The sequence below is a fragment of the Myxocyprinus asiaticus genome, chromosome 10, assembly GCF_019703515.2.
Source record: "Myxocyprinus asiaticus isolate MX2 ecotype Aquarium Trade chromosome 10, UBuf_Myxa_2, whole genome shotgun sequence".
NCBI classification, from domain to species: Eukaryota; Metazoa; Chordata; class Actinopteri; order Cypriniformes; family Catostomidae; genus Myxocyprinus; species Myxocyprinus asiaticus.
Window position 1 is genome coordinate 11260593 of NC_059353.1, and position 22975 is coordinate 11283567.

At 35.1% G+C, this 22975-nt stretch overlaps 3 protein-coding genes across 8 annotated transcripts in view; 1 reads left to right on the forward strand and 2 right to left on the reverse strand.

Annotated features, from left to right (window-relative positions):
• The window catches only part of pdxka (pyridoxal (pyridoxine, vitamin B6) kinase a), a 38064-nt gene extending 37679 nt beyond the window's left edge, over window positions 1-385 (forward strand). For all 3 annotated transcript variants that reach the window (XM_051708560.1, XM_051708563.1, XM_051708562.1), the window contains one exon: window positions 246-385. In XM_051708560.1, coding sequence (XP_051564520.1) covers window positions 246-358 — 113 coding nt within the window. In that variant the 3' untranslated portion in view covers window positions 359-385. The remainder of the gene's footprint in view (window positions 1-245) is intronic.
• Window positions 225-14077, reverse strand: LOC127447049 (nectin-3-like). Of its 3 annotated transcripts, XM_051708538.1 has the most exons (10): window positions 13809-14077; window positions 11653-11994; window positions 10437-10736; window positions 8374-8479; window positions 7654-7799; window positions 6688-6787; window positions 6105-6189; window positions 5948-5993; window positions 5745-5761; window positions 255-373 (listed from the first exon to the last, which is right to left on the reverse strand). In XM_051708538.1, the coding sequence occupies exons 1-8, from the start codon at window positions 13894-13896 to the stop codon at window positions 5952-5954; spliced, it is 1209 nt and encodes a 402-aa protein (XP_051564498.1). In that variant the 5' UTR covers window positions 13897-14077; the 3' UTR covers window positions 255-373; window positions 5745-5761; window positions 5948-5951. The 3 variants fall into 3 exon arrangements, with proteins under 3 accessions (XP_051564497.1, XP_051564498.1, XP_051564496.1); XM_051708537.1 differs by lacking the exon at window positions 5745-5761 and having other exon boundaries at window positions 225-373; XM_051708536.1 differs by lacking the exon at window positions 255-373 and having other exon boundaries at window positions 1790-5761.
• A 134-nt stretch (window positions 14078-14211) lies between these two features.
• LOC127447069 (uncharacterized) lies at window positions 14212-22737 on the reverse strand. 2 transcript variants are annotated; one of them, XM_051708578.1, is made up of 6 exons: window positions 22639-22737; window positions 17029-17186; window positions 16178-16486; window positions 15948-16050; window positions 15630-15678; window positions 14212-15529 (listed from the first exon to the last, which is right to left on the reverse strand). In XM_051708578.1, exons 2-6 carry the CDS (start codon window positions 17096-17098, stop codon window positions 15446-15448), a joined length of 615 nt encoding a protein of 204 aa, XP_051564538.1. In that variant the 5' UTR covers window positions 17099-17186; window positions 22639-22737; the 3' UTR covers window positions 14212-15445. The 2 variants fall into 2 exon arrangements, with proteins under 2 accessions (XP_051564538.1, XP_051564537.1); XM_051708577.1 differs by lacking the exon at window positions 22639-22737 and adding an exon at window positions 21257-21284.
• Window positions 22738-22975: the final 238 nt, after the last annotated feature.

Below are 22975 nucleotides of genomic sequence, written 5' to 3' on the forward strand. Positions count from 1 at the left end.
GTTTGAGGGTGAGTAAATGATGACAGAATTTTCATTTTTGGGAGAACTATCCCTTTAATGGCAATGCTTAATGAAATCCACTATATTTTGAGTTGAAAGGAACACATTTCTGTTTTGGTGTTGATTACTTGAGCCTTAATATAGAAACACTGTTATAGAGTATCTTTAATCTAGCCACATTTGGTATTATTAGTGAGATATTCATAATGTAACTCATACTCCCTTTCCTTTTGTTCATCTGTCAGAAATGGCAGGTCCCAATCAAAAGCCCAGTCCTGCTCAACTGGAGTTGCGGATGGTCCAGAGTAAAGCAGATATTGAAGATCCTGGCATAGTTTTGGATGCTGTTGTATTGTAGAACTTGCACTACGTTCTGTAGGAGACAATATTAATTTCATATATTTAACAAGATGACCTCAGAGGTTATAATCATACTGTAGATGCCAAATGGCACCACTTGTATTACACCGATCAGCCACAACATTAAAACCATCTGTATAATATTGTGTAGGTCCCCCTTGTGCTGCCAAAACAGCACCAGCCCGCATCTCAAAATAGCATTCTGAAATTATATTCTTCTCACCACAATTGTACAGAGCGGTTATCTAAGTTATCGTAGACGTAGTCAGTTCGAACCAGTCTGGCCATTCTCTGTTGACCTCTCTCATCAACAAGGCATTTACATCCACAGAACTGCTACTCACTGGATGTTTTTTGTTTTTGGCACCATTCGGAGTAAACTCTAGAGACTGTTGTGTGTGAAAATCCCAGGAGATCAGCAGTTACAGAAATACTCAAACCAGCCCGTCTGGTACCAACAATCATCCATGTGATCCATGTGCAGTGCATAAAATCATGAAGACATGGGTCAGGAGCTTCAGTTAATGTTCACATCAACCATCAGAATGGGGAAAAAATGTGATCTCAGTGATTTGGACCGTGGCATGATTGTTGGTGCCAGATGGGCTGGTTTGAGTATTTCTGTAACTGCTGATCTCCTGGATTTTCACACAACAGTCTCTATAATTCATTCAGAATGGTGCCAGAAACAAAAAACATCCAGTGAGCGGCAGTTCTGTGGACAGAGAATGGCCAGACTGGTTCAAACTGACAAAGTCTACAGTAACTCAGATAACCGCTCTGTACAGTTGTTGTGTGAAGAATAGCATCTCAGAATGCTATTCTGAGATGCGGGCACATGGAGGACCTACATAATATTAGTCAGGTGATTTTTATGTTGTGGCTGATCGGTGTATATAGTGCACCAATTCCTCGATAAGAACAATAATGTGCTTAGAAAAGAAAAAGAATAACAGTGTTTACAATGCATTTATGATATTAACTCTTATGTTCACATTCCAGCCACATTGAACATGACAATCCATCCATAATTCTTAAATAATTTTTGCAACTATGATTATGCATGTGTCTATCTGCATTAAACATTCATAATGATTTTTTTTATTAACATTAAGAAAAATGTATTAGAAGTGTTCTCACATTTGATTTGATTAGTCTGTCATACTCAAACATTTAATCATTTAAGTTTGAGTCATTATAGTCCTTTATTTAACAATCAGGCCAAATTTGTGAAAATGTCTATTAAACAATAAAATGGTAAACATGCTTCTATACCAAGTGTCAAACTTAAATGCTACTCTGATGTGGTAAAAACAAAAAAGATTGAACTAAGTATTTATATTTGTAATGGTTACCAATAATTGCCAAGAAAACATATTTTAATATAAATTGTAATAGAATTGTAATAACATGTAGTTACAGTCTGTAGTTCTTTTAATGTTTATTCAATAATTCCATTTTACAAGTTTGATTTCACTCATTTTAAAGGTGATGTATTACTATTTTTTATGTGAACATTCTTGCCCAACTTAATATGCATGCTTAACTGTAATTAAGCCATTCATATGTGGATTTCACCTAAGAGTGTTAACTCTGGTGCTATCAAAACACTGCTCTGTTTGTTTGAACAACCTGTCCAGCCTGAAACACATGCAACCAGGTAAATTACAGGAAAATCGTTGGGTTGTCTTTACTGGTAAATGTACCAAATGTGCTGTTCGCACATACCATCAATAAGGAAATTTATAGGAAATAATACAACTTCGCATTAAGGAAAATTTCCAGAGCAAAATTTACCTGTATTTTCAAAAGGGTTGTGTTCACACATGAGCTCTAAACTGAAGGTGCCAATGTAAAATTATTTAAATTCTAAATTTTTAGTAGTACTTCAGAAAATACCAAGTGTAAGCAGAAAAAATCTAGGACTTTTAGCAATGGGTAATGTTGTTTGTGTAGTCTTAAACATAAAAGAATAATTCACCCAAAAATTTAAAATATATCATTATTTACTCACCCTCATGTCGGTCCAACCCATGTGATTTTTTTTTTATGAAAAACGAATGAAAGAATGTTTCAATCACTGATTTCTATGCAATGGCAGTAGATATTGCCTCACTTTAAAGCTTAAAAAGCTTAAAGCTTTAAAGCCCAAAAATCTTCAGGTAGTACAGCGTAGAGTATTGCTCACTCTTTATAATTACATTGCTAAGACTAAGACATTGACAATGAAAAACAAACAGCCGGTTTGCCATAAAGATATGTTAAAAAGAACAAAGGTAACATTTAAACTACAGTTGAAGTCACAAGTTTACATACACTTAGGTTATGTCATGAAGTCGTTAAAACTCATTTTTTAACTACACAGATGAATTTGACATTTTGACATATTAGAAAAAATAGATTGTGTCAAAAATAAAATTATAAAGACCACACTCCAACATTAGTGCAACAGTCCAACCCCGAACTCCCCCCCAACAAACAGAAAAAAGAAAAATGTGCGCGTTAACCCTTTGCATGACAGGGCCAACTGGCGTCCATCGCTCTAAACTCAAACAGTCCATGTAAGCCTACGAGAGTCCCTGTGATAACTTTGCCATCAGATTGCTCAAGTCCGGTGACTCTATGCAAATGTTGTGAGACAGAATTACATAATGGAAGAAAATCTATAAAACAAACTCCAGAATTTTGTCTCCATGGCAGTGATCAATGGACGTATTAAAGCAAGATCCTCCAAGTCAGCAAAAACCTTCGCCAAGCATTGCTGACATGCTCGACAGTTGATGCTGAATCTCTCCCACCGCACCATCCAAATCAAGTCCCCGGTCTGCGGTCTTGTCAGGGGTATCAGCTTGAGCACGTAAGTGTCCTTCAATGTCTCCAGAGCCTGAGGATTTTGAATTCTTTGACATATTGTCCTCATAGAACAGTTATGGAACAGGGTGTATAGAATCTCACCAGTTTATGACACAAGTATTAAAAACTAGCAAAGTGCGCAGAGCTCGCCGTTCACATGTCTGACCCTCGCATGGCACCCAAGACAGATCGTGCCTTTAGTATCTTAATTATACATATGCTGGTTAGATTTCCTTCTAAGGAAATGAGAAAAACTATACGCACACACATTTGACATTAAAGAAAATGTATAAGTTTTTATAGTACCATTTTTTCCAAAGTCTTTATAGCACCAATCTCGCAACCCCACAAGGTGAAGTTGCGCTGTTTTTAGAAAAAGTGACACAGAACATAAGAACGACTATTGACTGGTACATTAATCTATGTATCTTCTTGAATTTCTGCACTTCATGTTATGAAACGTTAGTGGAACATGTTCATTATTAATGCGATAACTATCAAAGGTAAATGTGACCTAGCCTTTAAATACAAAAATAGCAAATTTAGTTCCTTAAAAAAGTTATAAATTTTTGTAAATAAATACCATTTTTAAATGTGCTTTCCAAATACTTTTTGGGGTCACTGTTTATAATTAAAGCTGAAGCAGTCCAATCCCAGCTCAGCTATTAAGTGAGCCATTCGAAGGTTGATGTCCTCAAAAACTGTGCCAGTTGGGCAGAAATGACACACTTTAGCTAAAAATAAAAGCTAAATATAACCATTAACAAACTGTGTGAATCAAATTGAACTAAAAACAGCAAGAAAATATTTCTGGCTCTGAAAAAGCTGTGTTCTTTCAAAATAGTAAAGAAAGAGAGAGAGAGAGAGATAGAAAAGAGAACTAATGCCAACGGTTTCCCCTCCCTGACGGTTAACAGATAAACATGTCATGCACCCACTCCCTCTTTGTAATCCAACTGAAAGATGTTGACACACTGTATGATATCAGGCTAATGAATAACTCTGAACAGACCAGAAGTGAAGCTGTACATATTGCTTTTAAACAGAAAATTATTAAAATTAAAATGATAGGAAATTAGGAATTATAGAAAAAACAGGATGTTTCTTATGCATGGTTTTGCAATCTTAACATGATCTTTTTACAGACAACACACACAAAGGGAGCTTTTTCAGAAGGTACTTTCCCAGGATTTTAGTGTAATATGACCTTATGAGAGCCTTTGTTGGATCACGTTATGGGTTAGAGAGGAATAATATAGCCCGTAAGGTTGTGGACATCCCCCTTTTCCTGTCCAAGCACTTTAAGAAGCAGTTAACTTTTACATTAACAAATGCAAAATATCAAAACCAACAAGCAAAACCACAGCTGTAACTAATGAAATCTGATCAACTGTTTAGATAGTGTAGTCAATATGAAATGTATTTAGATTGTTTGCTTTAGCTGCCAAAAGATTCTCTAAAACAACAGCAGAGAGTAGCGATTAGTGTGGAAATATAAGACAGAAAACTCCTGGAAATGAGAGTAAGGGAACGAGATACTGTGTCAGTAACTGATGCTTTGGGAATATATATACAGTATATATATATAATATTCTCTCTGACCCCCTGATAACATGCAGAGAACACAAAGCAAAGTTGAGTCTGTTTGCAGAATAACAAGATGTAATCGCAACCCTGGAAACAGATAATCTGAATAAAATGGTGCTGGGCTCTGGTTAGACAGAGTTGTCAAGCTACGCACATATGGGGTGGAGCTTAAGTGTCATCTGGTAAATAATTGTGGAATAAGGAATAAATAATTGTGATTCTTTATGGTCATCAGTGATTGCTACTCATGGGTGGAGTTCTCATAGCGTCAGCTACTGACCCAGCGTCAAAGAGACCGATTTGAAAGAGAACTGGACACTTTACCTCTGCTCATGTGCCAAACACTTTATATGATGTTACATATACCTCATGCCCAGTATAATAATACATAAATAAATAAATAATAAAAACTACAGACTATTCATTGCATTACAAAAACATCACTTTAAGTTGGATTTTAAACCACATATGGATTTTTACTGCCTGTCTGAACAACGCAAAGAAAAAGAAGAGTGCAAACAAAATTACAGAAACTCAACTAACTCCCATACTAACTGGAAGTGGCAGAGACAACTGGATGACACCACAAGAATGTGCACAGTCCCAAGCCCTCAACTAACAAGTACCAAAGAGAAATTAAACACTTTTAAGAATAATAATAATAAAACAATTTAAAAATAAATCATAATAAATGTAAAAAAAAATAAAATAAAATAAAAAAATCAGCCAGTGGAAAAATATCTCCCCAAATATAATGAAATGCTTGCAAAAAAAAAGTTAAAACATCTACTTTGGAAGAGCAGTCAATAGAAAGAGGCTTTTGGTTCCAGATGGTCTCCTTATGACATCTAGTAGCAATGACTAAATGGGCCATGAATATCAGCCAAACCTCACTCTCACTGACAAATCACACCAGTGATACCACTGATGTTTATGGAGGGTACCTGGGCATCAGCAGAATCTACCGGAGGAAAGTGGGAGGAGCAACAGAAGAACAGGACGAGAGCAAAACAAGCACAGACACCACAACAGTTGGTTTAAAGCCATACATCTTTGTATGTAAAAAGCAAATAAACAAAACAAACAAACAGAAAATAGTTTCCTGAATGCAACAGTTGTTAGAACCAAATCCTAACAGATCACTGACCTGATCATCGCCTGACCTCATCTTGTATTTCTTGGAGTTCTTCACTCTATAGGGGCAGTTTAGGCAAATTTAGCCCATATGAAAACAAATACAATATAAATAATTATGATATGAAATGATATGTAAACATCCATACATTCTGGTATAACAAACACACCTGTGCTTCTCTTGGATTCGGGGAATCTGTAGGTACTTGAATCCTATCTGGAAACAAATCTTGAAACCTATCCTGAATTCTATTCCTACAATTAAGAGAACTTTAAAGTGGCAGCAGCAGTATTTAACTTTCAGGGTAACACTGCATCCTAACAAGGCACGATACAATAAATTGACAAGCAATAGCAAAAAAGCAAAAAATCTCTTCCATGATATGAATTTGTATCCTACGACCATGAAGAGCAACAAGACAGTTTGATGGTCTTGGTTTCTATTTCTGCGGTGGTTTGCTCGGTAGCCCCACCCACTGTGAAACCTTATTGGTCCACAATCCTGCTCCTTATAACTGTATATTAAACATCAAATTTCTTCCGACTGTCTGGGACAAATTGCTTGTCGCTGGAAACTTGTCAAATCGCACTTGGTTAGGACACAGTGCAATACTGAAGGGCAAGATTACATTGTATATTACACTTTATTTACGTACATAAATTCATTCATGACCAAAGCAAAATCACAAAAACTTAGAATACAAAAGCTCAAAATTCTCAAGTTAAACTATTAAAATTTTTGGACAAACTCACCAGAGCCCCTTTCTCCATATGTGCACAACAATGCCAAGAACAGCAGTGATAAAGAGAGCAACACCAAACAGAACCCAACAGGCAGAACAAGTGCTGGATTCTAGGATAGATGAAATAGATGGATAGAATGAAAACTAGAGTGAAAAAAAGTACAAGTTCATGCTTCAACAATGTTGATGTTCTTCGGAAAATGCTGATAAAGAGGACTGAGATTCACGTTAATACAAGAATACCTGGTTAACAAATGAATGTATGCCCACATTTACTAGTTATCAAATAAGGTTTTTTTAAGGTTTTTTTTTTCTGCTTACACTTTGCAGAATTTAAAATTAGTGAGGATGTCTTCAAAAATAATGCCATAAATAGTTTTCATTTATCAATTAATGTCATACAAATTCCAGTAAACTTAAAAAAAAGCTAAATCAATATTTGGTGTGACCACTTTTGCCTTTAAAACAGCACCAATTCTCCTAGGTACACCTGGATACAGTTTATCTTGGTTGTTGGCAGATAGGATGTTCCAAGCTTCTTGGAGAATTCACCACAGTTCTTCTATCTATTCAGGCTCTCTCAATTGCTTCTGTCTCTTTATGTAATCTCAGACTGACTCGATGTTCAGTGGGGGGCTCTGTGGGGGCCATGACATCTGCTGCAGGGCTCCCTGTTCTTCTATTCTATTCTTTTCTATTTGCAAAAGTAATGTTTGGGAGTCTAACATTTATATTTCCTATTGACACACTAAAGCTGAAGATATAAATATCCATCTTAAGACAAATGCTTTTGTGAAACATCTTATGTGCCTAAGACTTTTGCTCAGTAATGTATGTATAGATTGGTTGTTTACATACCGTTTAAAGTTAAATATTTAATATTGAATTTAGCACAAAAAACAAATAGAGTGCAAAACCTTTTTCAAACAAAAACATTGATCATAAAGCCATAAATTATTTAGAAAAATAGACTCACCAGTATGCACATGCAAATACAGGGATCCTGATGAACTTCCATACTTGTTTGAAGCTTTACAGATGTACAAGCCATTAAAGTCAGAGGACAGTTTGGGAACTAGAAGTTTGCTGTCTTCATAATTTGGAGAACTTTTATTCTCTTTGCTAGAAGGAGAGATGTAAGTGGTCAATTAATGTGTTTTAGTAGATTTAGTACATTTTAATTAGAGAGAAGGTAGTATTGAAGTACAATATGTGATGGGTTAAAACAAAGTTGGAAAACATCCAGAATGAAAACAAAAATTAACATTTTAACTGCTATCATCGGATTTCAGTTTTGCCAAAATCTATATGCAAATGCGAAATGTGCCTTAAAGTGCTGTATTTGCATTAGATAGATGAACTTGTCAGATTTTTGCAGAGAAAACAGCATGTTTGGAGAAAAACAACTGCCACTTCGAGATTCAAAGTTCTTATTTATTATCAATCCAATTATCTCCCTAAAAGTCTGGTTGACTCGCATAACAGCCCACACCATTACTCTGAGTCCACCCTAAATGTCAGTTCTTAAACGTATATTTAACATATCAAACCCCACAAATAAGCAAGAAAGCCTTTCCAATCATAGGCCCATTTAAATTATGAGTTTAAACTGTTGGAGGTAATGCCCTGTTACGCTTCTGTCTGCACATACAAGAAACCTGTGAGTGGTTTTCCAACTGTGAAATGTTTCTATTACCTAGTCCAGATGTAGGTTGGGATTGGGTTACCCTCAACTTTACAGAGAAAATCTTTGCCTCCTGTTAAACTGGAATCAGGAACTATCATCACTGATTCTGGGGGATCTAAGAGGAGAAACCAATAAGCAAAAACACAAACTTAATAATTTAGCATAAAGTATTCAAAAGAAGGAGATTTGGTCTTCTGCAAATCTCAAATTTCTTGGGAATATTCAGGGTTCAATACAAAACCTCAATTGACAGCATTTGTGGCATTATGTTGATTACCACAATAATTAATTTCGACTCGTCCCTCCTTTTCTTTTAAAAAGGCAAAGAAGTTACAGTGAGGCACTTACAATGGAAGTGAATTGGGGCCAATCCATAAACGATCAAATACTCAAAATTACAAAATTATAGCTACAAGACATAAACAATATGTGTGTTAACATGATTTTAGTGTGATAAAATCACTTACTAACCCATTCTGTGTAAAATTATATCCAATATAACAACTTGCCAAGACGAAGTAACGTTTTAGAAAATCCTACAGCCTCTGACCTGACTGAAGCCCCGCCCACTACCAACCGCTGCTACTCATTGGTGTAAACCCTGTAATCCCAGCAAAAACGATTTAAACCACTTTACAGCTCAATTAATTTAATGACATAATTTTCAACAGAATAATTAAAATACTTGCTTTTATACAATTATAAGCTTCACATTTCTGTCTTTAAAACCTCAAAAATTGGCCCCATTCACTTCTATTGTAAGTGCCTCACTGTAACCTTGATTTAAGCTTCTTTTGGTCCTAGGAGGAATGAGTCGAAATACATTTTTGTGGTAATCAACATTATGCCACAAATGCTGTCGACTGAGATTAATGGAAAATTTGCTGATAATTTACTCACCCTCAGGCCATCCATGATGTATCTGAGTTTCTTTCTTCATCAAAACAGAATTTATGATTTTTAGGATTTAATTTCAGGCCTCCTCCTCTAAACAATGCAAGTGAATGTCCTCCATTTTTTGACGGTCCTAAATGCATATTTAGGGTGCATCAAAATAATCCACACGACTCCAGTCGACAAATTTCTTCTGAATGTAAACGATTGATTAATTTGAGAAACAAAACAATACTTATATACTTTTTAACTACAAATGTTCGCTTCCATACATCTCTGTGACCTGCGCTCATGAGAGGGATGTCGTAAGCTCGTTGGTTATGGTCACGCGTCACGTGGAGGAGGCGGCAGGAAGCGAGTCATTATTTAATTTTTTTTTTTTTATTGTTATTATTTGGAAATAATTTTTTTATTTTATTTTATATTGTTTTGAAATGGTTTTGGACTGTTTTGGTTTGTGAACGGCACAAGTTTCTCTTGTAAACAATGACGCGCTTCCTGACTCCTCCTTCACGTGATGCGTGACCTTACCAACGAGCTTACATCATCCCTCTCATGAGCGCGTGTCACAGAGATGTACTGAAGCAAACATTTGTAGTTAAAAAGTATATAAGTATTGTTTTGTTTCTGAAAATAATCAATCGTTTGGGTTCAGAAGAACTTTATTTGTTGACTGGAGTCGTGTGGATTATCATTTTGGACCGTTAAAAAATGGAGGACATTCACTTGCATTGTTTAGAGGAGGAGGCCTGAAATGAAATCCTAAAAATCTTAAATTCTGTTTTGATGAAGAAAGAAACTCAGATACATCTTGGATGGCCTGAAGGTGAGTAAATTATCAGCAAATTTTCATTTTTGGGTGAACTATTCCTTTAACTAGTATTGAACACGGAATATTCCTTTAAGGGTTTTATTTTTTATTTTTTTTGCAACCAGATTCTGGACAGATATTCTTTCATTAAAGATAGATTTGACATTAAATATCAATTGCTGCTTTATAGTAAAACTATGTCTGCAACTGCAGACTCATTCTTCACCATTAAAAAAAGTCATTGTTGCACCAGTGACTCACAGATATGTATTTGCAATTTGATTTTTTTAAAGAATGGCACATAATGCAGTCCTTTGTATGCAGGTTGTTAGTTGACACATCACATTTTCACACATACATTACTTACAATGGATGTTTAATGTGGAGTCAAATTCCTCTGTCAGGCTGTTGTGTTTTACAACACATTGGACCTTCCTCTCATTCAGATGTTTGACTGGTACACCAAGTAGGATGGACACAACAGTAACTGTTCCATTTGGGTGAACTGTATGACTGGTTTCAGTCCTCAGTCCTGAGATATTCAGAGCTCCAAATCTCCAGAATACTTCTGCAGCAGGTCGTGCATTAGAGGCGAAGCATGATGCTAATGTAACCTCTAATTTACCAGCAACAGGTGCCTCCTTTTTTATATTAACTACAGGAGGGACTATTTTTGAAATGGAGCAAAGAAAGAAAAAAAAAAGTAAACTGTGTGACATCTGACCAAATTTCCTGTTGCCAACCTGTTCTGGGACTTCCTATATTTAATAAACAGCACTGTCATTTTACTTTCAAAAGTTTTGTTTAGCACATAGTTTTTTTGTAGTTGGGAAACCCTGTTCAAGGAATAGTTTACTAAAAAATGAAAATTCTGTCATAATTTACTCACCCCATGTAATTTCAAACTTTTATTTTTTTTCTTTCATGGTGCTCAAATAAGAGTCCGATTTGTAAATCACACCATATATGTAGTCCATATGTCTTGTGCACTTTATTCTAAGTTTTCTAAATCATACAATAGCTTTGAGTGACAAACAGACGGAAAAGTAAATTCAAATATACCATTACTGACATTAATGATGTGTGGTCACGAGACACGCAATGGCATCATGGCGTCTGGCATCAAAAAGCATCATTTTTGTAATCCATGCAACTTTTCGCTACGGTGGAAGGGGAAAATTACCAGTGAATGTGTTTTTTTTTTTTTTTTCCTCAGTCTGTCCCTCACACATTTATTTGTCAATTATTTATCTGTAATTTTGGAGCTTGACAGCTCCATTAAATTGACAGAAATTCTTCAACATTTCTCCTTTGTGTTACACTGAAGAAAGTAACACTGAAGAAAGTAAGTCACTATTTTGGAAAAGCATGAGTAAATTTTGACAGAAAGTTTATTTTTAGGTGAAGTGTTCCTTTAGCCTGCTTAAAAAGCATGACGCAACAGATTTCTGATTCTGAAACATTTGAAACAATGGTGAAATGCAGTATTGGCCAGGAATCAAAACAGAAAGACATGCTTATACAGACATTATGAAATTAGTTTTTCATTGCTGCAAATCAGAGAATAACATGAACAATCATACCAAGAACTGTAACATTGATGTTTGTCTCAAATGTCCCACTAGGATAAAGGATGTAGATGCATGTGTATATCCCTTCATCCAGGAGCCTCATTTCCTGCAGCTGAATAGATCCATTTTTCTCTGCGGTGTTCCCAATGAATTTTACCCTGTGCCCTAAACCATTTACATGTTCTGTTTTGCCATCGGGCCAAATATTAAAGAAGGTCTTCTCTACACGTTCTTCTCTTGTCTTTTTTTGCCATATGATACGAGTAAGATCGTCTTTAGACTCAGTCAGCTGAGAGAACAAAAAGGCGTTTTCTCCATATATGACTGCTGTATCGTGACCAATAACCTTTACACCTGAAAAACAATACATGAATTTATAAATATTTTACATGTAGATGTTCAGTTGGGCAAGTAGCATGAAACAGAGTCTTTCAAAATGGGCAGTTAGAGGGAGTCAGGCCATGTCTGTGACTACACTCCCTGTTAATAGCCCCGCCATCTGTTGAACAAGTCTCTTTAAGACAAGTCAGTCCACTCAGTAGCCATTAGCAATGCTCCCCATCAGCTATTTTCTGTCTACAATTACTGAAATCTACAAAACTGCCTGCTAAGTTCATGCTTCAGTGACAAAAGTTAACATACACATAAGTTTGTCTTCTTTAGCTGAAATCAAGCTAAAAGGCTGCTGTATTGTGAAAATCTATTTTACTACTTTATTTCTTGATTTTCATAACAAATCTATTCACCCCACTTGAAGGAATAGTTCACCCAAAAATAAAAATTCTCTCATCCTTTATTCACCCTCATGCCATCCCAGATGTGTAAAACTTTCTTTCTTCTGTTGAACACAAATGAAGATTTTTAGAAGAATAGCTCAGCTCTGTAGATCAATATAATGCAAGAAAGTGGAGATCCGAACTTTGAAGCTCCAAAAAGAACATATGGGCAGTAGAAAAGAAATCCATACGACTCCAGTGGTTTATTCCATGTCTTCAGAAGGGATACATCAGATGAGGGTGAGAAACAGATCAATATTTAAATCATTTTCTACTATAAATCTCCACTTTCACAAACTTCTTTATTTCTGGTGATTTCATGCATATTGCCACCTACTGGGCAGGGAGGAGAATAGTTTTATAGTAAAAAAAAGAAGAAAAAAAAAAAAGATTTAAATATTGATCTGTTTCTCACCCACACATATCATATTGCTTCTAAAGACATGGATTAAACCACTGGAGTTTTATGGATTACTTTTATACTGCCCATATGTGCTTTTGGGATCTGCAAAGTTCTGGTCAGTATTCACATGCATTGTGAGGACTAACAGAGCTGAAATATTCTTCTAAAAATCTTAATTTGTGTTCTGCAGAAGAAAGAAAGTCATACACATCTGGGATGGCATGAGAGTGAGTAAATTATGAGAGATTTTTCATTTTTGGGAGAACGATCCCCATAATGCAGAATGTGTGATCACGTATGATTACTCAAATTAAACTAGTTTGTCTTTGCCCCCTTCGGCATATCGCGGCGCCGTTTTGTGGCCCGTTCTTCATAACGCGGCAGCTAATTTCAGTTTATCGCGTCCCATTTCTACCGATGGCCAATCCGCCCCTGATCGGCCCACAGTGAAAATGCCCGGTATACCAGATTACCAATCCAGCCCTGACAATAATTTTTGAAACCGCTTGTCTTTGAAGCATTTTTCTTCAACGGTGTAATGCTTTTGACAGCACTCATCCTTCAAAACATAATCTCCACGTAAAAAGACGGTCAATATCCGCATCATAAGAGTCAGACAATGTCGTCATCTTTGCAATACAGACGGCTTGACTGGACGGTCGATTTTAACAAAGACTCGCAAATTTAGGGACCGTCTCTAAAGATACCGTGACATTGGAGTATATACTTCTGACTTCAATAGCATTTGAAACAAACTTGCAGCCACACAACCAACTCAGCAGAGGGCATCTAGTTGTATGATTACAAATAATTTGCTTCAAATGCAATTGAAGTTAGAAATATTTACACCAATGTCACATGTATCTTTAGAGACGGTCCCTAACATCATCCTTCCAACGCCAAGTCATATTTATTACAGTCTTTCAGCACAAAGGATAACTGTACTGATGCAAATCTTTAGAAGATCGCCCATTTACACATCTACTCACCTGCAGTGCTGATGCAGTTGAATAAAATGAAAAACAGATCAAGCAGCGACGGCCCGAAAGCTTTTATCCAAAAAAGGGAACCAAGCATATTGTTTCTGTTTAGGAAACTCCATCCATAGCAAGCACTACTGTGTAGTTGTAGTAGGAATGTTTCGTCTCACATTGTTAATCCGCATCGTGAATTTTCCTTCATTCATATCATGCATAGTTTACTAATTTGAGAAGACAGCGACAGACGGTGAAGCTATGATGATGTGACAATGTGTTCAGTGTGTTGAGCTGCTGGATTATCTCGCTCATGCGCAGTATAGCCTCTTTCATTTTGCGAAGAATGTTTCATAAAACACCACTTCTACTATTACCACCACTAGTAATAATAATAATAGCCTAATAATAATAACAATAACATTTTTTGTTTTGTTTTACTTTTTAATGCTAAGGACTCCAAATATGATCGTCCTTCCTAAAACTACATGTACAATAGTAGGCCTATAGTCTGATTGTCTTGGCAACACTGAAATAAATGATCAAAAATAATATTACATACTATAGCGCTCTCTTGCGGCCTCCCCTGGTCTAAAAAAATGTCATTAAACAATAAACTGCGTTTTTTTTATACAGTACACACAGTTTGAAGTTGCACCATTTTAATTCAGTTTTATCCTCAGAATGAAGATCACATTTTTTGTGAAATGAATTTTCAGATAAACAACATACAGAACTTCATTTCCCATTTGAAATAAAATGTTTTATTCTTTTAAAGCTGAACTGTGATGTAAACCGTGATTAGTTGACAAGATGATGCCGGTCCTCACATTTAAAACATGTAAAAATGGTCAATTAAAGGTAACGTTTCACCTACACTATGTGACCAAATGTTTGTGGACACCATATGTGCTTGTGCTTAAACATGTCATTTCAAAACTATAGGCATCAGTTCTCCCTTTGCTGCAATAACTGTGTCCACTCTTCAGGGAAGGCTTTCCACTATTCTGTATGTTGCAGGGATTTACTCTCATTCAGACACAACAGCACCAGTGAGGTTAAGCACTGATACTGGGTGATGAGGCTCACAGCTGGCATTCCAGATCACCCCAAAGGTCAAATCGTGGTTCAGGTCAGGACTTTGTGCAGGCCAGTCAAGTTCTTCCACACCTGACTCTGTTAACCCTTTCTTTATGGACCTCGATTTGTGCAAGGGGGGATTGTAATGCTGGAAAAGAAAAGGGCTCTCCCCAAACTGTTGCCACAAATTTGGAAGCACACAATTCCCTAAATCCCACTGTATGGAGTATTATGATGATTTGTGTTCACTGGAATTAATGGTGGAACTGAATGGTTGTATTTGTCTGTCTGACTCTTATTATCTTAATTATGAAAGATTAAATAAACAGGGGAAAAAGATACCATACACATTAAGTAATACTGAGAACATTCATATTATTCAATTTTACACTGACCTGATCCCATTATTTTAATTCCATTTGTGTAGTGATTTGTATTGCATAGTTCTTCCTAAACATGACAGATCCGAAAGGATAGCATAAAGTAAAGTGGTGCCTCCACTGATAAGTTCAGCAAAGCGAAATGTCACAGATTTAGTTCCAGAAAGTTCGTACATTTGATCATCTTCAGTTTCATACTTGTCCATACACTGAGTTGTATCTTTCAAAGTACTGGCTGTTTTGAGTCTGTATCCGTCCTCTGGTTGGTGCCTGTGACTAATATGAAGTGAAAAATTAAAATGTCACTCATTGTTTGTACGAAAATAAAAATTTACTACTATGCAAGCTATTCATGCAATGAAAGAAAAAAACTCACAAAATCCAGCCCTGTTTCTCTGTGACACGAGTCTTTGTTTTTCCATGTCCTGTAAATATGACAAATCATGATTTGTTCTCTGCTTTTACATTTGACAAATGCTTAATGATACCAAAATAAATACTAAAGAGATGGCTCTGCTTTGTAGAAATAATGGAAAAAAACCTGGGATGAAATATTCATACTCATGAAAATGTGATCAATTATTTACTAGCACATACTATATGAAAAGTCAAAAGTTACTGTCACTTCTTTACTGCCACATAACCAGGAATCAATAAACATGCTCTTGACACCGGAGTCATCTGTACATCTCACCTGTGAATCCAGATGCTGAGGATTATTGTTAGACACATCATAATGACTCCAGTACATGAAATGATGATGTTGAGGGGGATTTGTTTGTCTTGTCTGGTCTGGTCTAAGAGTCATACAAATCTGATATCAGACAACCAGCATTCATCTTACTACTGTAGTTCCTCTATAAAATAAAACAGTTTTTTTCACAGACCTATAGAAAATCTGATAAAAAGAAAACAAGGAATAACCTGTTATTGTTAATATCCATCTTATTGCTGCTGGATAACAGGAATAGTTGCCTGCGTCAGACATTTCTATATTATAGATTTTCAATTCCCTTGAAACTGCTGGATCAATATACATCCTGTCTGAGGTGAAGTTTCTCATACTTCTGTTTAAGTATGGGCTATGTATAAATATAAGGGAGTTGTTCATTTTCCATGACATTTCTTCATCACCCAGAGTTCTGTTGCACTGAAGTGTAACTGTTTCCCCCACAAATACAGTTTTGTTGATGTGCTGCTTTATCTTTTGCACTTGAATAGATCTTGAACAATCTGATAAAAAGACACAGAAGATCACAGTCACTGATTTTTCAATGCATGCTTTTTCAAAGTATGCATTGGGTGTTAAAATTCTGAAAACTATTATAATATCATCATGCAGTAACAATGAACACGTAAAAGCTAATGAGACACACATGCAGCACATATCCATAGACACTGCAAGCAGAAACAAGGACACTGCAGACAAATAGAGCAGTGGTTCTCCAGTGGCTTTGCTTTGGGACCCAGATTTTACATTGGACATCAAGTAGCGACTCAACTTGCAACACAGTACCAGATTTGCCTGGTAAAATCAGACCGATCTATTTATAAAATCAAATGATTTGATTAATTTTTACCATGAACTGTATAGGCAAAGTGTGATTTACAGAACAACCACTGGACCAAATAATATTGTATTAATCTTTGCCGTATTATTGCACCTGTGGAACAGACTCCTGACCCACCAGTTGAGTTGCAACCAACCACTGAAATAGAGGACACAAAACGAAACAATCAATGACAAAAACAATGTTAAAACATTAAAGCAATACCTGCATAGGTCAGTAGAGTAATGATGACACACAGATACAGATGATGAATCCTGGCTTGGAAAACCTCCATAACAAGAATTCCAATTTAATATGTGAGACAGAAATCAGCCTCTAACTCGTTCAGCATTTTAAAACACTTCTGATCTACTAGAGAGTGCCTGCAGACAGGAAAAAGGGGAAGTGGTTACAAAAGAGTGGGACACCACTGAGAACCACTGAGCTCAAAAGAGCAACGTGATGATCAGTATGAAACAGGTTAAGATGATTATCATTATGTACCTTTTGAATAGGATTCACATATCCATAATATATCCATAGCATGTTCAAACTCATAGTTGTATATTGCATACATTAAAGTTACAATATGCAGTACACAATATGGGTGGATTACATATAACATTCCAAAGGACGTAAATGCACATGAATAAATAGAGGAAACTGTAAATCAAAAGTCTGTAACTGGTCAACATTTATTTAATGTTTTTGTCCATTTTAATAACTTTTTTTTGTTTTGTTTTTTGCCTTTGCTAGTTCATGTTAAATGGCCCTGCAGTGTGACAAATATGTTTTAAAAGTACAAATATTCTATGTAGTCTCTACATTACACAATATAAAAAGGACATAAAGAATTATAATTTTATATGGAGTATAGCATTTCACACCACAAAAATATCTCAACTTCCCAAATGTATTTCATGTTAATATCCCTTATTTGTATTTATATATTGCTATATATGGATCGAGCAATTTCCCATGTTTGTACAAAATGGTTTTGTATCTGAGATCTTGTGTGAATTTAGGCACAAAGTAGCACCTCAAACTCTGAGCATGTGTTTATGTCTTGCATGTGCATTTCTGTAGAGCATTTGGTGAAAATGCCCCCAAATTTATGTGCATAATGTAGTGACTTTACATATTTTAGCTTACATTTAGACACTAAACTCAGTAGTCAATGCAGCACATTAAAACAACCTGTCTGATGAGTTGCGAGACAAGCCTCATAACCCACACATTTCCTGTCTTCAAGGACCACTGAGACACAGAGGATTATTTTGATAAAGAAAACTCTCAACGGTACATTTTATGCTTATTTCACAAGAGCATTTTTGTATATGTTTAAAGATTTAACATTAATGCTACTTACTATGATGTTTAAACTATTTGACTACTTCTTCAGTGTGGGTGAAAATGAGAAAAGGATCTAAGAATAAAATGAGCATTTAGTTTTAAACAACATTTATTTTTTTATTTTTTTGTAAGACTGAAAAGAACTGTAGAACAACATGTCTTGAGCATTAATATGTCGAAGCAAAATAATTCAACCAGTGACCTTTGTATGTTCTTTCCATTTGGCTTTTCTTGATACTAAAAGTAGACATGAAGCAAATAGACCAAATGCCATTACCACGTGTGGTGGTGTACAGTACGTTGTTAGAGATACAATTGTTTAACTGCGCTAATGCTAACGGCAGCACAACACATTCAGTCACCTCTTAAACGACGAATGCTTTTGTGTAGTAAAAAAACGTGAAAGGGATAGTTCACCCAACAAATAAAAATGATCTAATCATTTACTCACCCAAATGCCATCCAGAACTTTAAAGCTCCAAGAAACACATACAGGCAGCATAAAAGTAATCCATATGACTCCAGTGGTTTAATTCATGTCTTCAGAAGTGATATGATAGATGTGGGTGAGAAACAGATCAATATATAAGTCTTATATATATAGATATATATATATTTTTTTATTTATTTTTATTATTATTTTATATATAAGAAAGAAAGTCAGACACATCTGGGATGGCATGAGGGTGAGTAAATGAGAGAATTTTAATTTTTGGGTGAACTATTCCAAAAATAATTATATATTTATATATAAGTGTTCCAGTTTGGACGGTACTGCACTTTTTAAATTCATACGGTAAATGGCTGAGAGTATAGTGTATATTGTAATTGTATAGTGTGTCATTTGGGACACACTGGGCTTCATTCATGAAACAGAGCACAGCAAATTTTTGTGTAAATCCCTCAAAGTCTCTCTGACATAAATTCTCGGTTCATGAAAGTATTCGTATTTTCAAAAAATTAGTTGGTACAAACAACCTGCTCCCGACCACGTGTAAATAGTGCACAAGACATCTGAATGTTTTCTGTTCTTTCAGACAAACTGTAATGACTATGTTTTGATAGAAGTGAAATTAAATAAGTAATGAAAACAGTAACTAATAATCAAATGAGTGAAATTAACCTTAAAAAATAACAAATTAGTAAAAAAAAAAAAAAAAAAAAATTGTTTCTTTTAAACAATACCTATACTTATTTACAAACATTTCTTTACTACTTAAATTCATTTTTTCAAAGTAATTTTTTCCCCAACTCTGCTTATCATTTTTCCAGCAGAAGTGCTCGATATTTCTTGAAAAAATGAACATGACTGGTTGGACATTTTTTTAATGAGCTCTATAATTTAGGTTTCATAATTTTGTATAGGCATCGATAAACTGCATTCAGTTGATAATGTATGGTCAATCCTAATGCTGTTAAATCCATAAATAAACACCGTTGACAGGTGCATACACAATACAACAGGGAACAAAAATAGAAAAGACTGCACACTGTCGTATAGCTTGCAAAACTATATCTTACAGAGTTTCAGTCAAATAACTTCTTCAGGCGTTCTATTAATTTCTCTGAATATTCTTCCAGTTACAAGTATATCACTGTTACCATCATGATGTATCTGAGAAGTTTCACAATGATGCTGGCACACTGTGAACTGAATCAGAGAAGGTTAATGGTGGTGGACATCCTCCTTCTGGCGTTAACTGAACATTTTGTTTAATGTTTAATAAAAAGTACAGTAACAATAAACCTTCTATAACATACCATCTGCAAATATGCAGATATCTTTTTTAAACAAAAAAAATTAATATATTTTAAAAATTTATTTCACAAACCTCACAAAACTTGCACAAATTCAGCAATTTCCTAAACAGAAACCAGAAGCTGCAATCTGCCATCTAAGCACAAAAATCATATTTTAAAAAAATATTTTCTATTTCTACAAAATTTTGTGATTTATGTAAAAAAAAAAAAAAACTTTTTCAATTTTATGAACGTCATTTTTAACCATATTGAATTGTGTGATTTCATATGTATATAGTCTTTAGTATCTGCATTTTATCGGCCTATATCAGGCCACCCTGCTCTCTAATTATAGCTGTTAAAAAACGCAAAGTAGCTGAAAATTAATATGTAGTACAACATGATATATACACTACAACTGTAACCACTGTAACAAATAATTAACAATAGTAGATATTAGAGTTAAATGATAGACTCTGTTTAACTCTTTGTAATTGTGATAAAACAACAGATTTTTTAAACACCTTATACAGTCCATTGATGGCAAATTTTTGACTTTCGTTACAATGCCTGGTCTACATTGCAGTTTATTCTGGCCAAGAGCCACCCATTTAGACAGCAAGGGTCTGTCTGACTGATATGTAAAGCTGGCATCACACTAAACAATTTTTCCTAGAATGTTCAGGTGTAACCTTCATTTACACCAGGCATGAGCAACTTTGATGTGATGAGGGCCTGTATTTTTTTCTCCTTTCTATCAAAGGGTCGAATTACAAGTCCGCACTCATGCAATGTGTTTTAAAGATTTTAATAACTATAAAAACTAATTTTCTAAATTTCGAAGAGGGCACAGCTTTGCCAGTCTGAAAGGCAGTGCGAGCCTTGGCTTTGATAGATATGCACTTGCATGAGCTTAAATGATACATCACACGTTCGAAATGAACAAAATCTATTAAAATGAAAAAAACTTTAACAGTTACAGTTTCTTATATGCTCATTTTTTCACTTTCCAAATAATTAATCATTTAAAAATAAGCATGATGCAAATGTTAATTAAAAAAATCAACAGTAAATAAAATTAACAGAAATATAACATTCCATTTAAATAAACTGGATTGAGGTGGCCAAAGTCTTTTTAGCAAGTCAGTTCACTCGACGGCCATCTTTGCTATTTTTCTATGTAAACAAGCGGCATGCCAGTGCAGCTCCTATCTACTTGAATGGGGAAAGACTGAAATGTCAAAAACGCTTGGTCAAGATTACAATCAAAGAACATATTTCAAATCAGCAGTAAAATCTGACAACACTGATAAACTGTGCTTCTTTACCTAAGATTACACTAAAAACGAAATGTTCCCACCTTGAATAGCTGATGCACATGTGCGTTCTCAAGTTAATTGTCAGGCAATGTCTGTATCTAAAAGGTGATTGGCTCTTTTACCTGAAGGCGGGATTTCCTTTCTACATCTGGTGACCGTTAGAAGTGACCCATTTCTGCTAAAGAGTCTCTGGGCTTGCAAACCACACAAACCTAAACACCTCCTAAAGTAGAGTGCATGATATATGTTCACTTCCTGGTCACTGTTGTGAAGCAGAGGCTGCAGCCAGAAGACGCTTCTTTATCCCTTGCCTGTACATGTGTCTGAAATTGTGGCATGTCAGCACTTTAAAATATGCCAAAAATATACAAAATTAATAAAAAGTGAAATCTACAAATGTTTTTCTAATAAATGTCTAATCAAATGATCCTCTGGGGAGCACACTCCAAAAACTTGCCTATATTGCAGATTTATGCATTTAAATTTCAAAACAGAATTCCATGAAATGTAACTGAGTAACCTTAAACAAAATTGAAATGAATAAAACCTCAATATATTTAAATGTTATTCATTTAATTTTTATAAACTTAATTCAATTTGATGGAATTTTGTTATGAATTTTGTTTAAGACAGCTTCACTTATTTTCATTAACAAAACACAGCAAAAGGTAGTAAACCGCTGTACTCACAACTAGAAACTGAACGCAACGTGTGTCCTCTTGTCTTGAGGACCGCATCTCTCCACTTATGCTTGCACTTTTTAGTTATATCATTTACATCATTCATTCATCCTTATCCTAGGTAAAATCATTTTCTTAAATCCATTTCCTTCTTTTAACCTTTGAGCCTCTGAGCTCTGACTGAATTATATGGCAGAAAACATCTTTCTAATTAAGAAGAGAGCAGTCAATTGACCAGACAGCGTAACTCCTGTCCCCACCTTCCACCCGAAATGTTCAATTACTCACTACAAATAGTTTAAGGATTAATTTGCTTCATTTATCTTATTTATTTTACAATTTAGTTATATATTTAGGCTTGCAAAACCCACCCGTAATTTACTGTAATGAAATTACTTTTTCATTGAAAAAAGTCAAGTAAGGGACTACACTACATTTTTCAGTAAGTTAATTAGTTACTTCTGATGTAATTGCGTTAAATACTGTATAGACTATATGACAATTCTATATAAAACAATAGTGAATTTAAAATCTAAATGTAACATCTAATGTTAAAACAGCCCCCTACAATTCTTTGGCCTGTTCATAAATAATAGATTTAATGATTTTATGATTTATTTGAAAGAATTAAAAGAACAGTTTCATGTCTATCCTTGTATTTTTCATCTGGTCGAGGTTGATAAGGGTTTTAGAAAGTAATTAGTAATATTGGTCCTGCCGTATATATTTTTAGAATAACTTACCCAACACTGATCCTGCTACACTAACATACATAAATGTATGTGAAAATGTTACTTTCGAATACCTAAGAATAATAGATCAGGCTTAAAGACCTGCTGAATCATTTTGTTTCTTTAACCAGCTAACTGAAACGGGAACTGAATCAGACCTCCCATCACTAAGTCAAACGCAATAACCAGTTTCATAAGCATTTGTCACTTCTTAGTTTGCCATGCGAGAATGCCATTTTGCTACCGATGCTTTTTATAACTTTGACAACACTGCTATGGTACTCTCCTGCTCCATCTCTGATTACGACAGTACAATGGTTTCTAAAATTTCTAAACAGAATAAACTCTG